Below are 16,395 nucleotides of genomic sequence, written 5' to 3'. Positions count from 1 at the left end.
ATAACCTCTAATAGGTTTATAGACTAGTGATCAGCATTGTGATTTGTATTAATTACTGCAATTTAAATAAGTTTTATGACTAAAAATTAGTATAGTTAAAAATTATTGAACGTTTTGAATTGAGTTTTTTTGATTTATAATTGAAAATTTGCTTTGTCATTCATAAAAAATGTAATTAAAAAATTAAATACAAATATTTATTTATTTCAATAAAACGTTTAAAATTTTTGGTGTGCCTATTGGCATATATTTTATTAGTTCAACTACTGCTCCCGGAATGTTCAACTACTGCGGCTTGTCAGAATTGATTGTTCAACTATTACTCCTTTGATAGTCTATCTTAAAAACGTTGTCAAAATATAAATAATCAATTGTCTGCGTTATTTTGCGCTTCAATCGATTCAAAATTGTCTATAATTTCATGAAAATCACTAATTTGAACTATTAATTACATCTTTATATATTAAAACTAAGGTCAAATAAGTTTTACTTTGAAATCTGTTCAACTACTGGGTACTTTACCTAAAAGGTTATGGGTTTTTTGCTAACGATTGATTGTGTCTTTTCAGTTGCGGAAGCGATGGAAACATGGAATGTAATCCTCAAACATGCACTCCAGAGCCAATGATCAGAAGAATGATCGCAACTTCCACTGCCAAGAGACGACGAAGATGAGCACCTTCGGATAGTTGGCTTAATTATTAAACCTATCCGCTATTATTAAAACTAATGATTAATAATATTAATAATGATAATGATAATTGAATATGATTGAGAGGAAGATATCGTGTGTGAATTGAGTGTTGTATAAAAGTGAATCCGAAACGAAATGAATAATTCTCAATATCACAGTATCGTCGCGATGTGGGATACAGACTATTGTGCTCCATCCGACGGTATCGTTAACTGAGTGGCCAAAATGTAAACATTTACTATACATTAGTATAATATACGTATTGATAATTTATATTATTAATATTGTAATATTAACGATATACACGAGAAACAAATACAGCGATTGGGAGAAGTTCGTGGTGCCAAAACGACGATAAATAATAATGGCAATATTTTTTAAATTTTTTTACGATCATAGAAGGCTAATTATAGGTTAACGATTGTGCCTTCTTATCGCCAATGTTTTTTGAATTAAAAAAAAATTTTTTTACTTAAAATTATTCTAAAAAGTAACGATTGATTTAATCTAAAAATTGTGATAAAATATCATTGAAAATAACGATTTTTGTAATTATTTTATAACTAATTTAATCCGTCGACAAAATGGCGGTACTTATTCTCCAGGCAGTTAATGGCCTGGTTGGCGCGTAAATTCAAATTTTTTTTTTTAATTATTCAATTGGATTGTTATTTTATTATTGGTTCGATATCGGGCCACGGTAGGCGCTAGTTTGCTATTTTGTTTTTTTATGCCTTGAGAGTCTTACATTATTTTTTTTTTAATTATTACTTACTCATTAACAATAACACTACTTAATTTGTCTTAATTATTTTAATTAATTAATTAATTAATCATTTATAAGTTTTTGTAAGACTTTTGAAGTTGGGAACTGATTTAACTAGCGCATACCGTGGCTCTAAAAAACATTCCAAAGCATTAGCTAAATGAATTTTAAAAATATAAATATTAAATAAATAAATATGCGCGCGACAAAGCTCAAATTGCGGCTCGCACGGAGGACCGAACAATGATTCGCTTCTCCGGCGAGCTGGCGTCATTATAAATAATTAATTAATAAATATATATAAATATATATATATATATATAAATATATAAATAAATAATAATAAATCTTTATATACTAGCATAAAAATATATAAATATTTATTGTTTATATATTTTCATGGGTGTATATAAATATAAATATAAAAATAATTATATACATTTTTACAATTCTTTATACCATTGTAATCTCAATTAGAATTAAGGAACAACGTATACCTGTACGAGATTAATTGTGAGAATAAACTTAACATTTTATTTCAATTATTTTGCCCACTTACTATAAATATATATAAAACAAAGTTTATCTCACAATATTGTAATACATCTAGACCTTAAATGTAACAATTGCTCAGTCGAGTAATAAAAACTTGTTTTTTTTTTATATATAGAAAAAAATCTTTTTATTGATACTCGAAATAAATCCATTTATAATGTACGAATTAAATCGTTTTTTCATCCTCTACAAGGAGTCTAATACAAACAGTCCATTAGTTTATTAATTTTTCCGAAATTTCGAATTTTCATTTTTTACATTCTCGCGTGCCTATTTTTATTAAGATTAATTAAGAGTAAACTAGTTTAGGGTTTAAAACTTTCGATAAAATTGTCTCAGATGATCGCTACATACCAATCGAATCGTTTTTGACAAACATCTAGACTCACCTATACTCCTAGCCGGGAAAGTTTTAAATCTAGACCTTAAATCTAACAATGCTCAGTCAAGTAATAAAAACTTGTTTTTCGTTTATATATAGAAAAAAATCTTTTTATTGATACTCAAAAATAAAAACCATACAATGTTCAAACTCTAAGCTTTCTTCGCTTTCCTAGCTTCCTTCTTACTTTTCTTCTCTTCTTCATCATGAATCCTCCGCTTCTTCTTCAGTAGCCATATTTCCTTAGCACGCTTCTCACGACCCGCGACCATGCTCTTGTAGAGCCCTTTGTGTTTTCTCGGGATCATTTTTTCCCTTAGACGGAACTCTTGCTTCTCCTGTTTGGCTTTAGCCCAAGGATCTTCTTTGACTACTTCACCAGGTTTAACTTGCATTTTCTTCTTCTTTTTCATCCTAAGTTTCTCTTTATCCTCCTCATTATCATCCTGTTCTTCCTCCATAACCTCCTCCTTCTCACTTTCCTTTTCTTCTTCTTCTGCTTTATCTTCCTCATCATTATCATCATCACCATCATCATCATCATCTTCCTCCTCATCTTGCCAATTAGCCATCTTATAAGAAGGATCACGCATGGCTCTTTCTTCCGGAGGAATATAAGTCTGATCAAACTGATTATTAAATGGCGACAAGTGCGGCGGCAAGATGGCGCCCATCAAGTATTCCTCAACCGGTAACAATTCCATAGCATTAATAGAATCAAAGACCCACTGAGGCTGTACATAGTACCGGGACAAGAATCTCTTTTCCATAGAAGGTCTATCGACAATTTGATGCGTTATACTTTCATCATTCTCATCATAAGTTGCTCCGACGAACAAAAGCTTGTCCCAAGAGACTTTCCCGCCAAAAGCAAGAATAGAGAAGACTAATTCCTGCCTAGGAACCTCCCGGTTGATATAAAACTTCAGATCTTTAAACAAAGTCTTTAAATTCCTCTTTTTCTCGGCTTCTATGCGCATTTTTTCAGCATCTTCATGGTCGGTTACGGGGAACTCATCGGCAACTTCTTCTATTTCAACAGAAGAGTCCATGGGGACCAAAGGGATGCTTAGAGCAGCGACGCGCTCGTCTACGTAAGCTTCCTCATCAACTAGCACCTTCTCGCTGTCAATTCCCGAGACTGTTAGCTTCGGTGGGTAAAACAGATTCAACTGATGGTAAAGTCGGTAATTAACGAACCCTAGCATGACAATGTAGAACTCTACGAAGGTAGACATGACTTTAAAGTCAACTTCAGCGCGAGATTGCGGCTCGAAGGAGAAATTGTGAGGCACGATCCAGGTTATTGTCTGGCCTTTTATTTCCGCTTGGTAGTAATAACCCTTTATGGACACAAATACCTTTCTCAGAGCCTTGCCGGCGATCACTGCGTGCATGAACTCTGAGGTTAGCTTGCGGCAGAGCACAGATTGGTCTCGGGGAATGTGGGCCAGAGATGGAAAGGTCGAGAAGAGGAAGCAGAGGGTGAGACAGTCGTCTAGGTCACGGAGAGCGTCTATGAATGTAGGGTAACGCTCTTTTACGATATGGTCTAGTTTTAGAGTCGGGTGGTTCGCTAAGTAGCGTTTCATTGCCGCGAAATCTTTCATTGCCTTGGCACGACCTACCTTCCGGCTGAATATTTTGTACTCTCGGAGCTTCCAGATTATTGGCTCGTGTAGGAGGAATTGAATGTCTTTTACGTGGTAAAGAGTTTTTATGCCAGACTTGCCTTTTTGCGCTCGCTTGCGGTTTCTTGGCTCGCGTGGGTAAATTCCTTTTAGAATGCAGAGTTTTCTGAAGTCTTTTAATGACAGTTGCAGCTTTTTTAAGGCTGCTTTTCGGGTCAGGAACTGCGCTCCTTCTCCTGATTGGTACTGCAAGGTATTTTGTTATTAGTATTGATAATTAATAATAAATATCAAATTTTTGTTTTATAAAAAATATCCAATTTTTTATGACACTAAAATTAGCTAACACTTGACGATTTTTTTACTTTTTTTTTTTAATAAAATAGGTCTAGAAAATTATTTTAAAAAATTGCATTTATAATTTTTTAGAGCTTCTAAAGATTGAATTTTTTAAGTAAATTTTTTTTACCACAATTTATTTGATAAAAAAAATTCTAAAAATTATTATAGCTCTAAATTTTAGTATCATTTTTTGAATTAATTTTAACTTAAAAATTTTTCGCTAGAATGTAAAAAAATGCTTTTTTTTAACTTTACATATTAAATATTATTCATGAAATATTTTCTTTTAAATTATAAATTTTAACTTAAAAAAAAAATTCTTAAAAATAAAATTGATTATTATATTTACAGGTTTTTTGAAAAAAAAAATTATTTATATATTTATAAATTAGTAAAATTTTATATGGTAGTTTCTTAAATTAAAAAATTGTTATCTGATATTTATTGTAATAAATTAAATACAATATAATAAATAATTAAAAAATTATTTTAGTAATAAAACATAACCTTTAATAATAATATTAAATATTTACCTTCTTTTTACCAATCGCCACCATGATTATTATATTGCAAAACTGATATAAAAAATCACTTAATTAAAAAACTTAATTTTAACTATTATTATTAATAATTAATAAACTGTTTTGTTTAAAATTTCACTTTTACACTTGGAAAACGTGGTTGGTGTATTTAAATCCACACCAACAAGACCAACAATTGCCATGTGGTTGAAATAGGTTTGATGACAGAAAGATGGCGCGGTAGTCAGTATTAAAATGGCGGCAATTTTTAAAATTGCAGAAAAAATGATAAATATTCGTGTTTGTTATTATAGAAATTAATAATAAGAAATTATAAAAATAAAATTGAAAAAAAAATGACAATAAATTGTTATAAAAATTGGATTGTTAAATTTTGACTCACCAAATCTGCAGCTCTTGAAGTTTCTTCTAAAAAAAATTAAAAATTTAAATTATTAATTAATTAAAATATTATTTTTATTTAATAAAAATTATAAAAAATCAAACTTAAAATTATCCAGTTAAGAAAATAAATTTTCTTCTTAATAATTCAATTTTTATTTCACTTCACTTAAAAAATAAATTTTTTTTTCTTAAATCAAATCACAAAAAAAAATAATTTCTCACTTTTTACTCACGATTTAACACATTAACCACTATTTACACAAAAAAACACAACTTTTATGAACAAAATAAACCTAAATAATTATTTAAAATTAAATTAGCAGATATTTAATAATTTTAATAATATTTTATGACAATTTTTTAATTTTATTTAACAAAAAGATTTGTTCAAAAGAATTATTTTTAAACAAACCGCATTTTTTATTTTTTTTATTTTCTAGATCTCAATTTTTTTTTCTTATTTCTTTTTTTTGGCCATAAATGAAAATAAAGTTAGCTGAAATCTAAAAATGTTAATGATTTTTTTTATTTAGAAAATTATTATGAAAATTAAGTTAGCCGACATTTAAAAATTTTTAGAATTTCTTTTATTGAAAAAAATGATTAAAAAAAAATTTTTTTTTAAATTTCACTAGTAAAAAATCTTAAAAACTGTAAATGCAATTTTTTAAAAATATTTTTTTCTAATTTAACTATTAAAAAAAAATCAAAATATTAAAATCGTCGGGTGACTTTAGTATTATAAATTATTAAAAAAAAATTTTTTATTTGTTAAAAACTTCAAAAACTATATGTTCAATTTTTTAAAAATTCATTTTAGTTATAATTTAATAAATTAAGCAAAATAAAAAAATCAAATATGTCGGCTAAATTTGTTATTATTGGCCATAATTAGTTTGTTATAAAATTTTTAAAGACATTAAAAAGAAGTTAAAGTTAGTAGTCACTTTACCATCTTTTAATTTTTTTCACAAATAATTTTTTTCCAAAAAATTATTTTTAAAAAATTTCAATTTTTCTTTTTTAAAATTTCTACGTCAATTTTTTTTATTTTTAATTTTTAAAATTATCAAATAGCTGCACAATTTATTTTCATAAATTTCTAAAATTATGAAATATGTGCTCCGTTAATTTTCATAAATATTTTTAATAAAATGCAATTTTTAAAAAATAATTTTTCGAAACAAAAATTATTTGTCAAGAAAAACTAAAAAATAATCAAGTGACTGCTAGTTTTAATGTCATGCAATTTTTTAAATGTAATTTCAAGAGAAAATGTTTGTTTCTGTTAAATAAATTAAATAATTACTAATTAACTTCTAATTTTAATACTTTAATGTAATAAATAAATAAAAATAACAATTGAAACTCAAAAATATAAAGAATACCCGATAGAACGCGTCTTTTCCATCAGCCGGTCAGCCATTTTGTGATTCTCCCTATTTCTCCCCCGTCATGCTCTCTGACCTGCGCCCTAGCGGCGAAAATTCAAACTAACTCCTCAGACCGCCAGCAGAAACTTATAAAATAATTTAATCATTGATTATATGGTTTTAATCAATCCTCCGCCTTGCAAACTTTCAATTAAACTAGTGTTTGTGCAAACTCCATTTTAATAAACTTTAATTAACAGTTTCAATGTTACCATAAAGAATTTAATAAAAATTACCGCGTGAAAATAATAAAAAATTAATTAACAACAGTTGACCGCCTGTCAACAGCCTTATATCAAGTAAGCGTAAATAATATGGCCGATATGGCTCTCGATGATATTATTAAAAAGAAAAAATCACCACGAGCTCCTATTAAGTCTAATCGTGGGTAAGTTTTTAAAAAAATGATTAATTTAATTTATTTTATTTAATTAAAAAATAATTAATATTAAAATAATTTCATTTATTTAATTAAACTAACCTTAAATATTTATAATACTAAAGCTAGCCGACGTTTTTAATTTTTTTATTTTTTTTTAAATTATTTAATTAAAACTAAAAAATATTTTTAAGAAATTTCAGGTATTGTTTTTCAAGTTTTTTTAGGAATTAAAATTTCTACATGAATTTTCATGAAAGATTTTTTAACTCACAAATTAGAGCAAGAAAAATTTATTTAAAAAATTGCAATTTAGCTCTAAAAAATTATAGATACAATTTTTATAAAATAATTTTTTATACCTAGTTTATTATTACAAAACAAAAATTATAAAATTGACAATTTTAATGTCATAAAATTATGAAACTGAATTTAACAGACAATTTAGAAAAAGTTTTTAAACAAATTATTGTAAATTTTTTACAAGTCAAATTTTCTCTCATTCTTGTAATAATTTTTTCAATGAAAAAAAAAAAAAAAAAAAAAAAACTAAAAATTTTCAGATAAGGTAAAGTACCCAGTACTTGAACACTTATAAAAATGGGACCAGTACTTGAACAGACTTTTCGAATTGTTATAATACAAAATCCGTAAATTTATTATGAGTAATATGTGCATCTTATAATTATTAAATGATACAGCAATAGATTTCTGTAAGTTTTTTCAATTATAAATCAAAACAATTATATTTTTATTAACTTAAAAGTTGATATGTCGAGAATCGCCGATAGATGCTATTTTTTCATGAAAAGGTTCTAAATCGTAAACCAAACAATCAGTAAAAAAAACGGTGTATTATCATTTTAAGTAAAAACTTAGGAAAACGGTTGACCCTAAAGGCCATCCCTGCAACTTCCCACTAATTCCGTTAATACCTGGCCGCTTTTTTGAGCTCTTCGAGCTCAAAAGTACAATCTGTGTGTTGTTTTAATCTCTCCGAGCTCAAAAAGATACCTTTTCTATGCTTTTGAGCTCTTTGAGCTCAAAAGTCTGATAGAAGTTTGATAGAACACTATTTTTTGAATTTTCAAACCGCAATAACTTTTGAATAAATGAACCGATTTTTACGCGATTGGCGGCATTCTACGTAGTTTTTTAAGCCTTATTAATAATTTCTAAGTTTCAATTGGTCAAACTAGAAATTTCGGAGTAACTCCGAAAAAACACTTTTTTCGGTTTTCTTTCGTTCACGATATCTCTCGAACGAATCAACCGATTTTGACCGAATTGGCGGCGATCGACGTGATTTTTCAAGGTTGAGAGCTGATTAGTTTTTGGAATCGATCGGTTGAGCCGTTTAAAAGTTATCCCAAAAAAACCACCAGAAAAAATTTTTTTTCTTATTTTTTTTTTAGATTTCTCCAAATTTCTCAAAATCTATCAGTCCGAATCGGTTCAAATTGACAGGGAATCTAAGTTTGGCCAAGTTCTTTCGAATAGCACCAACCGCGATGAAATCAGTTCAACCGTTCAAAAGTTATAAGAGGTTTACATACCTACACATACACACACGCACACACACACGCACGCACACACATACACACACACACACACACACACACACGCAGGCACACACACACACACACACAGTCACACACTCGCGGGAATAGTCAGGGAAGCTTCCTAGGACCTCAAAACGTCGAGATCTGATGAAAACTCGATTTTCGAAAAATGGGGTAAAACCAATAACTTCCCTATTTTTGAAAATTTTCAATTTTCTTAGCGGGAAGTTAAAAATTGTACCATCTAATGAAATAGTCTTTTCTAAATAACATATGCACGGAAAAAAGTAAACTGTAATATTCACTCGGATTCCGGTTAGTTTTTATAGTTTCAAACAGTAAAGCGGACATCAGGGTGGCAAAAATATAAATATTACAGAACTTAATGTAGAAAGTATAAAAGCCACAATTTATAATTTAATATCCAAAATAAGTGATTAGTAGCTGTCACTATAGTAAATAACGACTCTTTCATCTTAAAAAATTACTGTTTCAAACAGTAAAAATTACCATTTTAATAAATAGTCCATATTATGAGGAGAAGGGGAACTCAGATGAAAGAGAAGGGGGTCCCACTCTGGGAGAATTTAATATTTGAAACAGTAAAAATTATACTTTTAAAATATACATTTTACCAGCCCAAGCAAGTCAATAATTACAGTTTGATTTTTAGCGTTGCGTTTAAAATTTATCATTTTACTTTGTAAATATTGACGTTGCTTGTATTAGAAATTTACTGACTTTATTTTATACTTTTTACATATCATAAGATCATTTTTTAGTTACGAAATGATAAATATCAAAGTCTGAATTCTTAATTATTATACTTTAACATTTTAGACATTTACATAGCGAATATTACTGTTTGAAATAGTATTTTCTTCCATGTAAAGAGTAAATTGTAACGTTTGAATGGTAAATATTATAAAGTGAATAGTAAAATCACGATTTAACTGTTTGAAATGGTAATTTTTAGCAGTTGATCATTACTTATTATAAATCGACTGTTATTTATTACAGTTTACTTTTTTCCGTGTGGGTGATTCTCTGTAAGGATGTTTTTTGCTGTCCCAGGAATTTTTTTATAAGAAAAATTGTTATTTTGTTAAGGTAAAAGCCCCAATAGATGATCACGTACCAGTATATGATCACTCCATGTATTTGTATATCTATATTCATAAATATAGGTATACAAATACATGGTGATCATATACTGGGTACATCTATTGGGGCTTTTACCTTACTAAAAAAAATTTATTACGAAAGTAAAAAAACATTTCTATTTGAAGCATTGAAAACTAAAATGAAATAAATTTTAGTTTTTTTGCTATAAATTCGTAAACCACCGAAATGTCAGTCCCCTGGGCTGTCCCATTCCTAAAATTAAAACTTTAAGATTAAATTTTAAGTTATTCCTCAATAATATATAATTTGGTCCATAATGTTTATATAATCTTAATTAGTTAACTAACAATCTTCTTCAATAAAAAGTACCGAAAGTTAATTTGTTTCATTAAATTCATTAAACCAAAGTTTGTCCCAGGCATTTTAAGATCAGTCCCCTGCCAGAAGTTCAAAGCCAAAAAAAAAAATCCAGCGTGTTATTTTACCTTTTGTAAGGTTTATAAGAATCTAACTAGCCTTTAGTTAATAACCATAAGGCTGTTAGCGCTTTATCGTCATTTTATTTAGTGTCAAAGCACCGTTTGTGCTGAAAATATGTGTCTGGGCCACTTCAAAGCTCAGTCCCCTGGCAGCTATTTTTATTTATAATTTAGTTATAAAATTAAATCCATAAGTCTTAATATTATTCTAATTAATGTAAACATTCATTGAGAACTTAAAAAGTTGAATGCATTGAAATAGTTTGCTTGATTTTTCTCAATTTGATAAAAAAATAAAGTTTGGAAAATCCAAAAGTGCACGACTCATAATGCTCATTTAATTATAAAATATAAAAAAAAAAAAAATTAAGTCGTTCAAAATTAATCCCATAATAAAATTGAGATGAAATGTATGTGAAACCAATCTATTCGTGATGTGATTGGTTGAAAATATTTATTCTCATTCTGATTGGTTGAAAGTGAATATAATATACATAAACGACACATAAATATATCATGACAATAAATATGAGGCGCGCGCTTGCGCGCGCAAATTCAATTCTAGTTGCCGAAAAACAGCTGTAGTAGGAAGGTACTGCACAAGCGCCCCTGGTGGAATAAAATGTACATAATATCTATAGATATAGATATATCACCATCCATGTTAATTTTACATGGATATATATAGATATACAGTCTTGTAGTTTTCGTTTTTTATTAATTGCAATTAAACGACACTGAATTAATTAATCATTCGCATTCAGTGACCTACAATCGTCGATTAAAATTTTTTTAAAAAAAATTTAACTCAAATAATGGATTTTTTCACAAGTTACAGTGTTTCCGGGTTTCACACATGACGGACAGGAAAATTTTTTGACCTATTTTGGTGTTTTTTTCCAATTCTATTGCAGTAAATCAATTTTTAAAAAGTATGAAATTAATCTCCATTAAATTATCTCGACAATAGTATGCAAAATATCTTGATTCCGTGAACTAACAAGGCTATAATAATAAAAATAGCCGCCAAAATGAGGCGAAAAAAATTTTTCGATCGTAAAGCACTCTCTGATGCTTCGCATCATGAGTCGTGCAAAAACAGTCCCCTGGCAATCAGTCCCCTGTCATGTTATATGGCAAAAGATACACAAATATCGAAAAAGTAAAAATTAATTCGGCTGTTTATTTATTATAATTAAGCTGATAGTTTTGTAGCCCTTGTTAATTTTTTTTTCTAATAAAATCAAAAATAATTTGGTCGGACAATTTTGTACAGATTTAGACGTCCTTACAGAGAATCACCCATATATTTTTGCAAAAACATAAACTATAATTTTTATATTAAATTTTAGCGTTCAACTATACCTCCAAATTTTCAAAAGCGGTACCCATAACCTGAACAGGTTGAGGCCGTATAATTTAACAGCACTATAACCTCTAATAGGTTTATAGATTAGTGATCAGCATTGTGATTTGTATTAATTACTGCAATTTAAATAAGTTTTATGATTAAAAATTAGTGTAGTTAAAAATTATTGAACGTTTTGAATTGAGTTTTTTTGATTTATAATTGAAAATTTGCTTTGTCATTCATAAAAAATGTAATTAAAAAATTAAATACAAATATTTATCATTTTTAAATGAACATTTTAAATATTCACAGTATTATTTTTTAATATTATTCAATAATATGTTATATTTCTTTAGATATAATCAATTCAAAATTGTTTATATTTTCATAAAAATCACTAATTTTAACAATAATTACATCTTTATATATTAAAAGTAGGGTCAAATAAGTTTTACTTTGAAACCTGTTCAACTACTGAGTACTTTATCTTAAAAAAAAAAAAATTTTCATTTGTAAAAACTTTAAAACTCAAGTTAGTAAGTGCAATTTTTAAAAATATTTTTTTTTTCTAATTTAATAATTAAAAAAAATTAAAAACGTCGGCTAACTTTGGTGTTATAATTATTTATTAAATTTAATAAATTGAATAATTTAATTTATTTAATTGAACTAACTTTAAATAATTTTAGCGTACACAATGGCCCGGCAAGAGGTCGTCAAAGACCGAACATTCCCGTGAGCACCCGACCAAAACGTCCTGAGGTAGTGACAGACGCCAGAATGAAGATAATTCAGAAGAATCGCGCGAAGCTGACAGACGCGAGAGATAAATTGGCAGAAATTGCCAAGCAATCGGACGCGAGGTTGAAGTTAGAGAAATTGCGCTCCGGTTTTAAGAAACCCGGCAATTCTTTTGGGACTATTTCAAGGAAGTCGGGGAGAAATGGTAAGTTGCAGCTGAGTACTAATAAAATTCCGCCGCTGTTGGGGAACTTGGCTCCGTACCCCTTGTCTGGAGCTGGACCTGGTCCTGAACATGGGGCTAGGCATGTCATTCCGATGAACCATCTTGGGGGACAACCGATGCCGGTTGGTGGTGGCAGGACTGTTAATTATCGCCCGCCTGTGGATTATCCGGAGGAGCCGGTGTATCAGGATGACTATTCTATGGATCTCCAGGTAATTTTATTTTATTTTTTAGAAATTAAATTAATCAGTATAATTTAAAAGTTTTTGAGATTAAGAATTTTCTTTTTAATAAATTTGTTTTATAGAAAAAATTTAAAAATTACTAAATGTCTAATTTAATGTAAATTTTTAATATAAAATCAGAAAATTTGATGATTTACAATAATCTATATTATTAATTCATATAAAATCGGTTTTTTTTAATGGAGTTTAGTTATGCAAATGTTGATATTTGTGCCTTTTAAAGGTTTCATATCATTCTAGATAGTCAATTTATTAAGATAAGTATAGAAACTTCATTAAAAAATATCTCTAGATACATAATTATGATATTACCTTGTATCTTGAGAACTATTGATAATTTTAAAGATATAAGCTCACCCCGACATTACACTCATCGAGACCTTTCATTTGAGTACCCACATCAATTTTTCATATATTTTATATATTTATATATATCATATATATAAATATATGAAAAATATATAAAAAATGCATGTGGGTACTCAAATGAAAGCTCTTGATGAGTAGAACATCAAGATGAACTTACATCTTTAAAAATATCAATAATTAAGAAATCACCTTGTATCTTGTGAACTATTGACATTTTTTAAGATATAAGCTCATCCCGACATTACACTCATCGAGACCTTTCATTTGAGTACCCACATCAATTTTTCATATATTTTATATATTTATATAAGGTAAAAGCCCCAATATATGATCATGTACCAGTATATGATCACTCCATGTATTTGTATACCTATATTTGTGAATATAGATATACAAATACATGGAGTGATCATATACTGGTACATGATCATATATTGGGGCTTTTACCTTATATCATATATATAAATATATGAAAAATATATCAAAAATGCATGTGGGTATACAAATAAAAGCTCTTGATGAGTAGAACATCAAGATGAGCTTACATCTTTAAAAATATCAATAATTAAGAAATCATCTTGTATCTTGTGAACTATTGACATTATTAAATATATAAGCTCATTCCGATGTTACACTCATCAAGACCTTTCATTTGAGTACCCACATCGATTTTTCATATATTTTATATATTTATATATATCACATATATGTATATATTAAAAATATATCAAAAATACATGTGGGTACTCAAATGAAAGCTCTGGATCAGAGTAACATCGGGATGAGTTTATACCTTTAAAAATATCAATAATTAAGAAATGACCTTGTATCTCGTCAACTACTGACATTTCTAAAGATATAAACTCACCTCGACATTACGCTCATCGAGACCTTTCATTTGAGTACCCACATAACTTTTTCATATATTTTATATATTTATATATATTATATATATGTATACATGAAAAATATATAAAAAATGCATGTTGGTACTCAAATGAAAGCTCTTAATAAGTGTAACACCATGATGAGCTTATAACTTAAAAAACATCAATATTTAAGAAAGTACAGTTCAATTTAACAAAAATCATTATTTTATAAACCAAAATTTTATTTATTTATTGTTCACAATTAATTGCAGTCACGTAGTGACTGCAAGGTTGCTGATTAGTAAATTAAATACGATATACATTTTTTTTTATAAAAAATTTATTTTATATAAATTTTATGCTAACCTTCACAATTTACTAAATGTTAAAATTTGTGTTAAAAATTGATTAATTTCTTAATAATAATCATTAAAAAATTTCAATAAAATTTTCTAGGTTCCTCTAAGAAGAACAGTCAGCAACGAGTACGCAGCCCCACCTCCACCGCCGCCACTCTTCGGAACGAAGAATAATCCATCATACGTGAACAACTGGTCGAACAAAAACAGCGTAAACACTTCAAGACTGGCCTCGTCGAGGCCAGTCAGCAGGTCTGTGCGCAAAACCGCGGAGCTAGACCGCCCTAGACAGCTAAAAGTAGTAGCCCGCGCGCCGCAATCTCTGCCGAGGCTAGAACCCGCTTACCACGACGATGACTGGAGCTTCGAGAGCAAGTCCCGGACAATAATCGACGAAGATGACCTGGAGGATGACGACAAGTACTACAGGAGCTCCAGGCAGCCGGGAGTTAAGTCCAGGCTGGACAGCATGAAGTCCAGGCCAGAGATAAACTCTCGCAGCAAGAGCTCCTCGACTACTGGGTACAGGATCGTGGTCAGCAACCTCCAGGCCAATGTCACGCAGGAGGACATCAAGGAACTCTTCGAGGATGTCGGGGAGCTCCTCGTCTCGAGGTTAGTTCGACCTGGCACCGCTGAGGTCATCTACAAGACCTTGAAGGATGCTACCAAGGCGGTGGAGACTTACCACAACCGCCAGCTTGATGGTCATCCTATGAAGTGCCTGCTGGTGAATCCTAGGCCGAAGAACAATCCAACTGCTCCTGCTGTACGACCTCTTTCTGAGTAATTATTTATTGTTTTTATTATTTTATTATTTTTTTTAATTTTTTTAAGGATTAGAAAAATTATTTGAAGATTATAAGCATATTATAATTAACTATTTTAGAAATGACCTTGTATCTTGTCAAATATTGACATTTTTAAAGATATAAGCTCATCCTAATGTTACACTCATCGAGACCTTTCATTTGAGTACCCACATCAATTTTTCATATATTTTATATATTTATATATATTATATATATGTATATATGAAAAATATATCAAAAATGCATGTGGGTACTCAAATGAAAGCTCTTGATGAGTGTATCATCAGGATGAGCTTACATCTTTAAAAATATCAATAATTAAGAAATGACCTTGTATCTTGTCAACTATTGACATTTTTAAAGATATAAGCTCATCCCGTTGTTACACTCATCGAGACCTTTCATTTGAGTACCCACATCAATTTTTCATATATTTTATATATTTATATATATTATATATATGTATATATGAAAAATATATCAAAAATGCATGTGGGTACTCAAATGAAAGGTCTCAATGAGTGTAACATCAGGATGAGCTTATATCGTCAAAAATATCATAACTTGACCAAATACAATATAGTTTTTTAATTATAGACACTTTTAAAAATATAAGCTCTTTCTGATGTTACACTCATCGAGACCTTTAATTTGAGTACCTACATCAATTTTTCATATTTATATATATTATATATATGTATATATGATAAATATATCAAAAATGCATGTGGGTACTCAAATGAAAGCTCTTGATGAGTGTAACATCAGGATGAGCTTATATCTTTAAAAACGTCATTATTTAAGAAAGTACAGTGCAATTTAACAAAATTCATTAATTAATAAAGCAAAATTTTATTTATTTATAGTTCACAGTGACCGCAAAGTCGCTATTATAATTTTCAATTTAATATTTAAAAATTAATAATTTTTCAGATCAAGAAGATCAGGAAGTACTAGCTACGTACAACCAAGTCTCGGCGCGGTGCATCGCGCCCTTTTTGACGACTGCCATAATTAAATTTCCAAATAAGTTATTAACTCGGAAGCCTCCAATCAAGGGTACATTTTTTTACATAAACGTTGTAATAAATTTATTTACTAAAATTGTGTGTTGAATAAACTTCTTGTTCATTTATAGCTTGTTTATTT

The 16,395-nt window shown here is 29.0% G+C and overlaps 3 protein-coding genes across 8 annotated transcripts in view; 2 read left to right on the top strand and 1 right to left on the bottom strand.

Moving 5' to 3' along the window:
• The window catches only part of LOC123265581 (titin-like), a 41,599-nt gene extending 39,476 nt beyond the window's left edge, over positions 1–2,123 (top strand). For all 5 annotated transcript variants that reach the window (XM_044729361.1, XM_044729364.1, XM_044729363.1 and 2 more), the window contains one exon: positions 570–2,123. In XM_044729361.1, the coding sequence (XP_044585296.1) occupies positions 570–675 (106 nt within the window). In that variant the 3' untranslated portion in view covers positions 676–2,123. The remainder of the gene's footprint in view (positions 1–569) is intronic.
• A 362-nt stretch (positions 2,124–2,485) lies between these two features.
• LOC123265583 (pescadillo homolog) lies at positions 2,486–5,087 on the bottom strand. Its single transcript, XM_044729366.1, has 2 exons — positions 4,904–5,087; positions 2,486–4,274 (listed from the first exon to the last, which is right to left on the bottom strand). The coding sequence occupies exons 1-2, from the start codon at positions 4,925–4,927 to the stop codon at positions 2,550–2,552; spliced, it is 1,749 nt and encodes a 582-aa protein (XP_044585301.1). The 5' UTR covers positions 4,928–5,087; the 3' UTR covers positions 2,486–2,549.
• Positions 5,088–6,794: 1,707 nt separating this feature from the next.
• On the top strand, positions 6,795–16,381 carry LOC123265586 (polymerase delta-interacting protein 3-like). 2 transcript variants are annotated; one of them, XM_044729369.1, is made up of 4 exons: positions 6,795–7,117; positions 12,315–12,804; positions 14,532–15,203; positions 16,180–16,381. In XM_044729369.1, exons 1-4 carry the CDS (start codon positions 7,044–7,046, stop codon positions 16,201–16,203), a joined length of 1,260 nt encoding a protein of 419 aa, XP_044585304.1. In that variant the 5' UTR covers positions 6,795–7,043; the 3' UTR covers positions 16,204–16,381. The 2 variants fall into 2 exon arrangements, with proteins under 2 accessions (XP_044585304.1, XP_044585303.1); XM_044729368.1 differs by having other exon boundaries at positions 6,798–7,117; positions 14,532–15,220.
• The last annotated feature ends 14 nt before the right edge of the window (positions 16,382–16,395 follow it).

The sequence above is a fragment of the Cotesia glomerata genome, linkage group LG5, assembly GCF_020080835.1.
Source record: "Cotesia glomerata isolate CgM1 linkage group LG5, MPM_Cglom_v2.3, whole genome shotgun sequence".
NCBI lineage: Eukaryota > Metazoa > Arthropoda > Insecta > Hymenoptera > Braconidae > Cotesia > Cotesia glomerata.
The sequence above is the reverse complement of the archived record's forward strand: the minus strand, read 5'-3'. Positions and strand labels throughout refer to the sequence as shown.

Excerpts from the sequence above, each read along its gene's own strand:
- LOC123265583 (XM_044729366.1), bottom strand. The coding sequence starts at position 4,927 with ATGGTGGCGATTGGTAAAAAGAAG. Across the intron at positions 4,275-4,903 it reads TGGCGATTGGTAAAAAGAAG|TACCAATCAGGAGAAGGAGC; the intron begins GTAAATATTTAA and ends AATACCTTGCAG.
- LOC123265586 (XM_044729368.1), top strand. The coding sequence starts at position 7,044 with ATGGCCGATATGGCTCTCGATGATATTATTAAAAAGAAAAAATCACCA. Across the intron at positions 7,118-12,314 it reads CCTATTAAGTCTAATCGTGG|CGTACACAATGGCCCGGCAA; the intron begins GTAAGTTTTTAA and ends AAATAATTTTAG. Across the intron at positions 12,805-14,531 it reads ACTATTCTATGGATCTCCAG|GTTCCTCTAAGAAGAACAGT; the intron begins GTAATTTTATTT and ends AAAATTTTCTAG.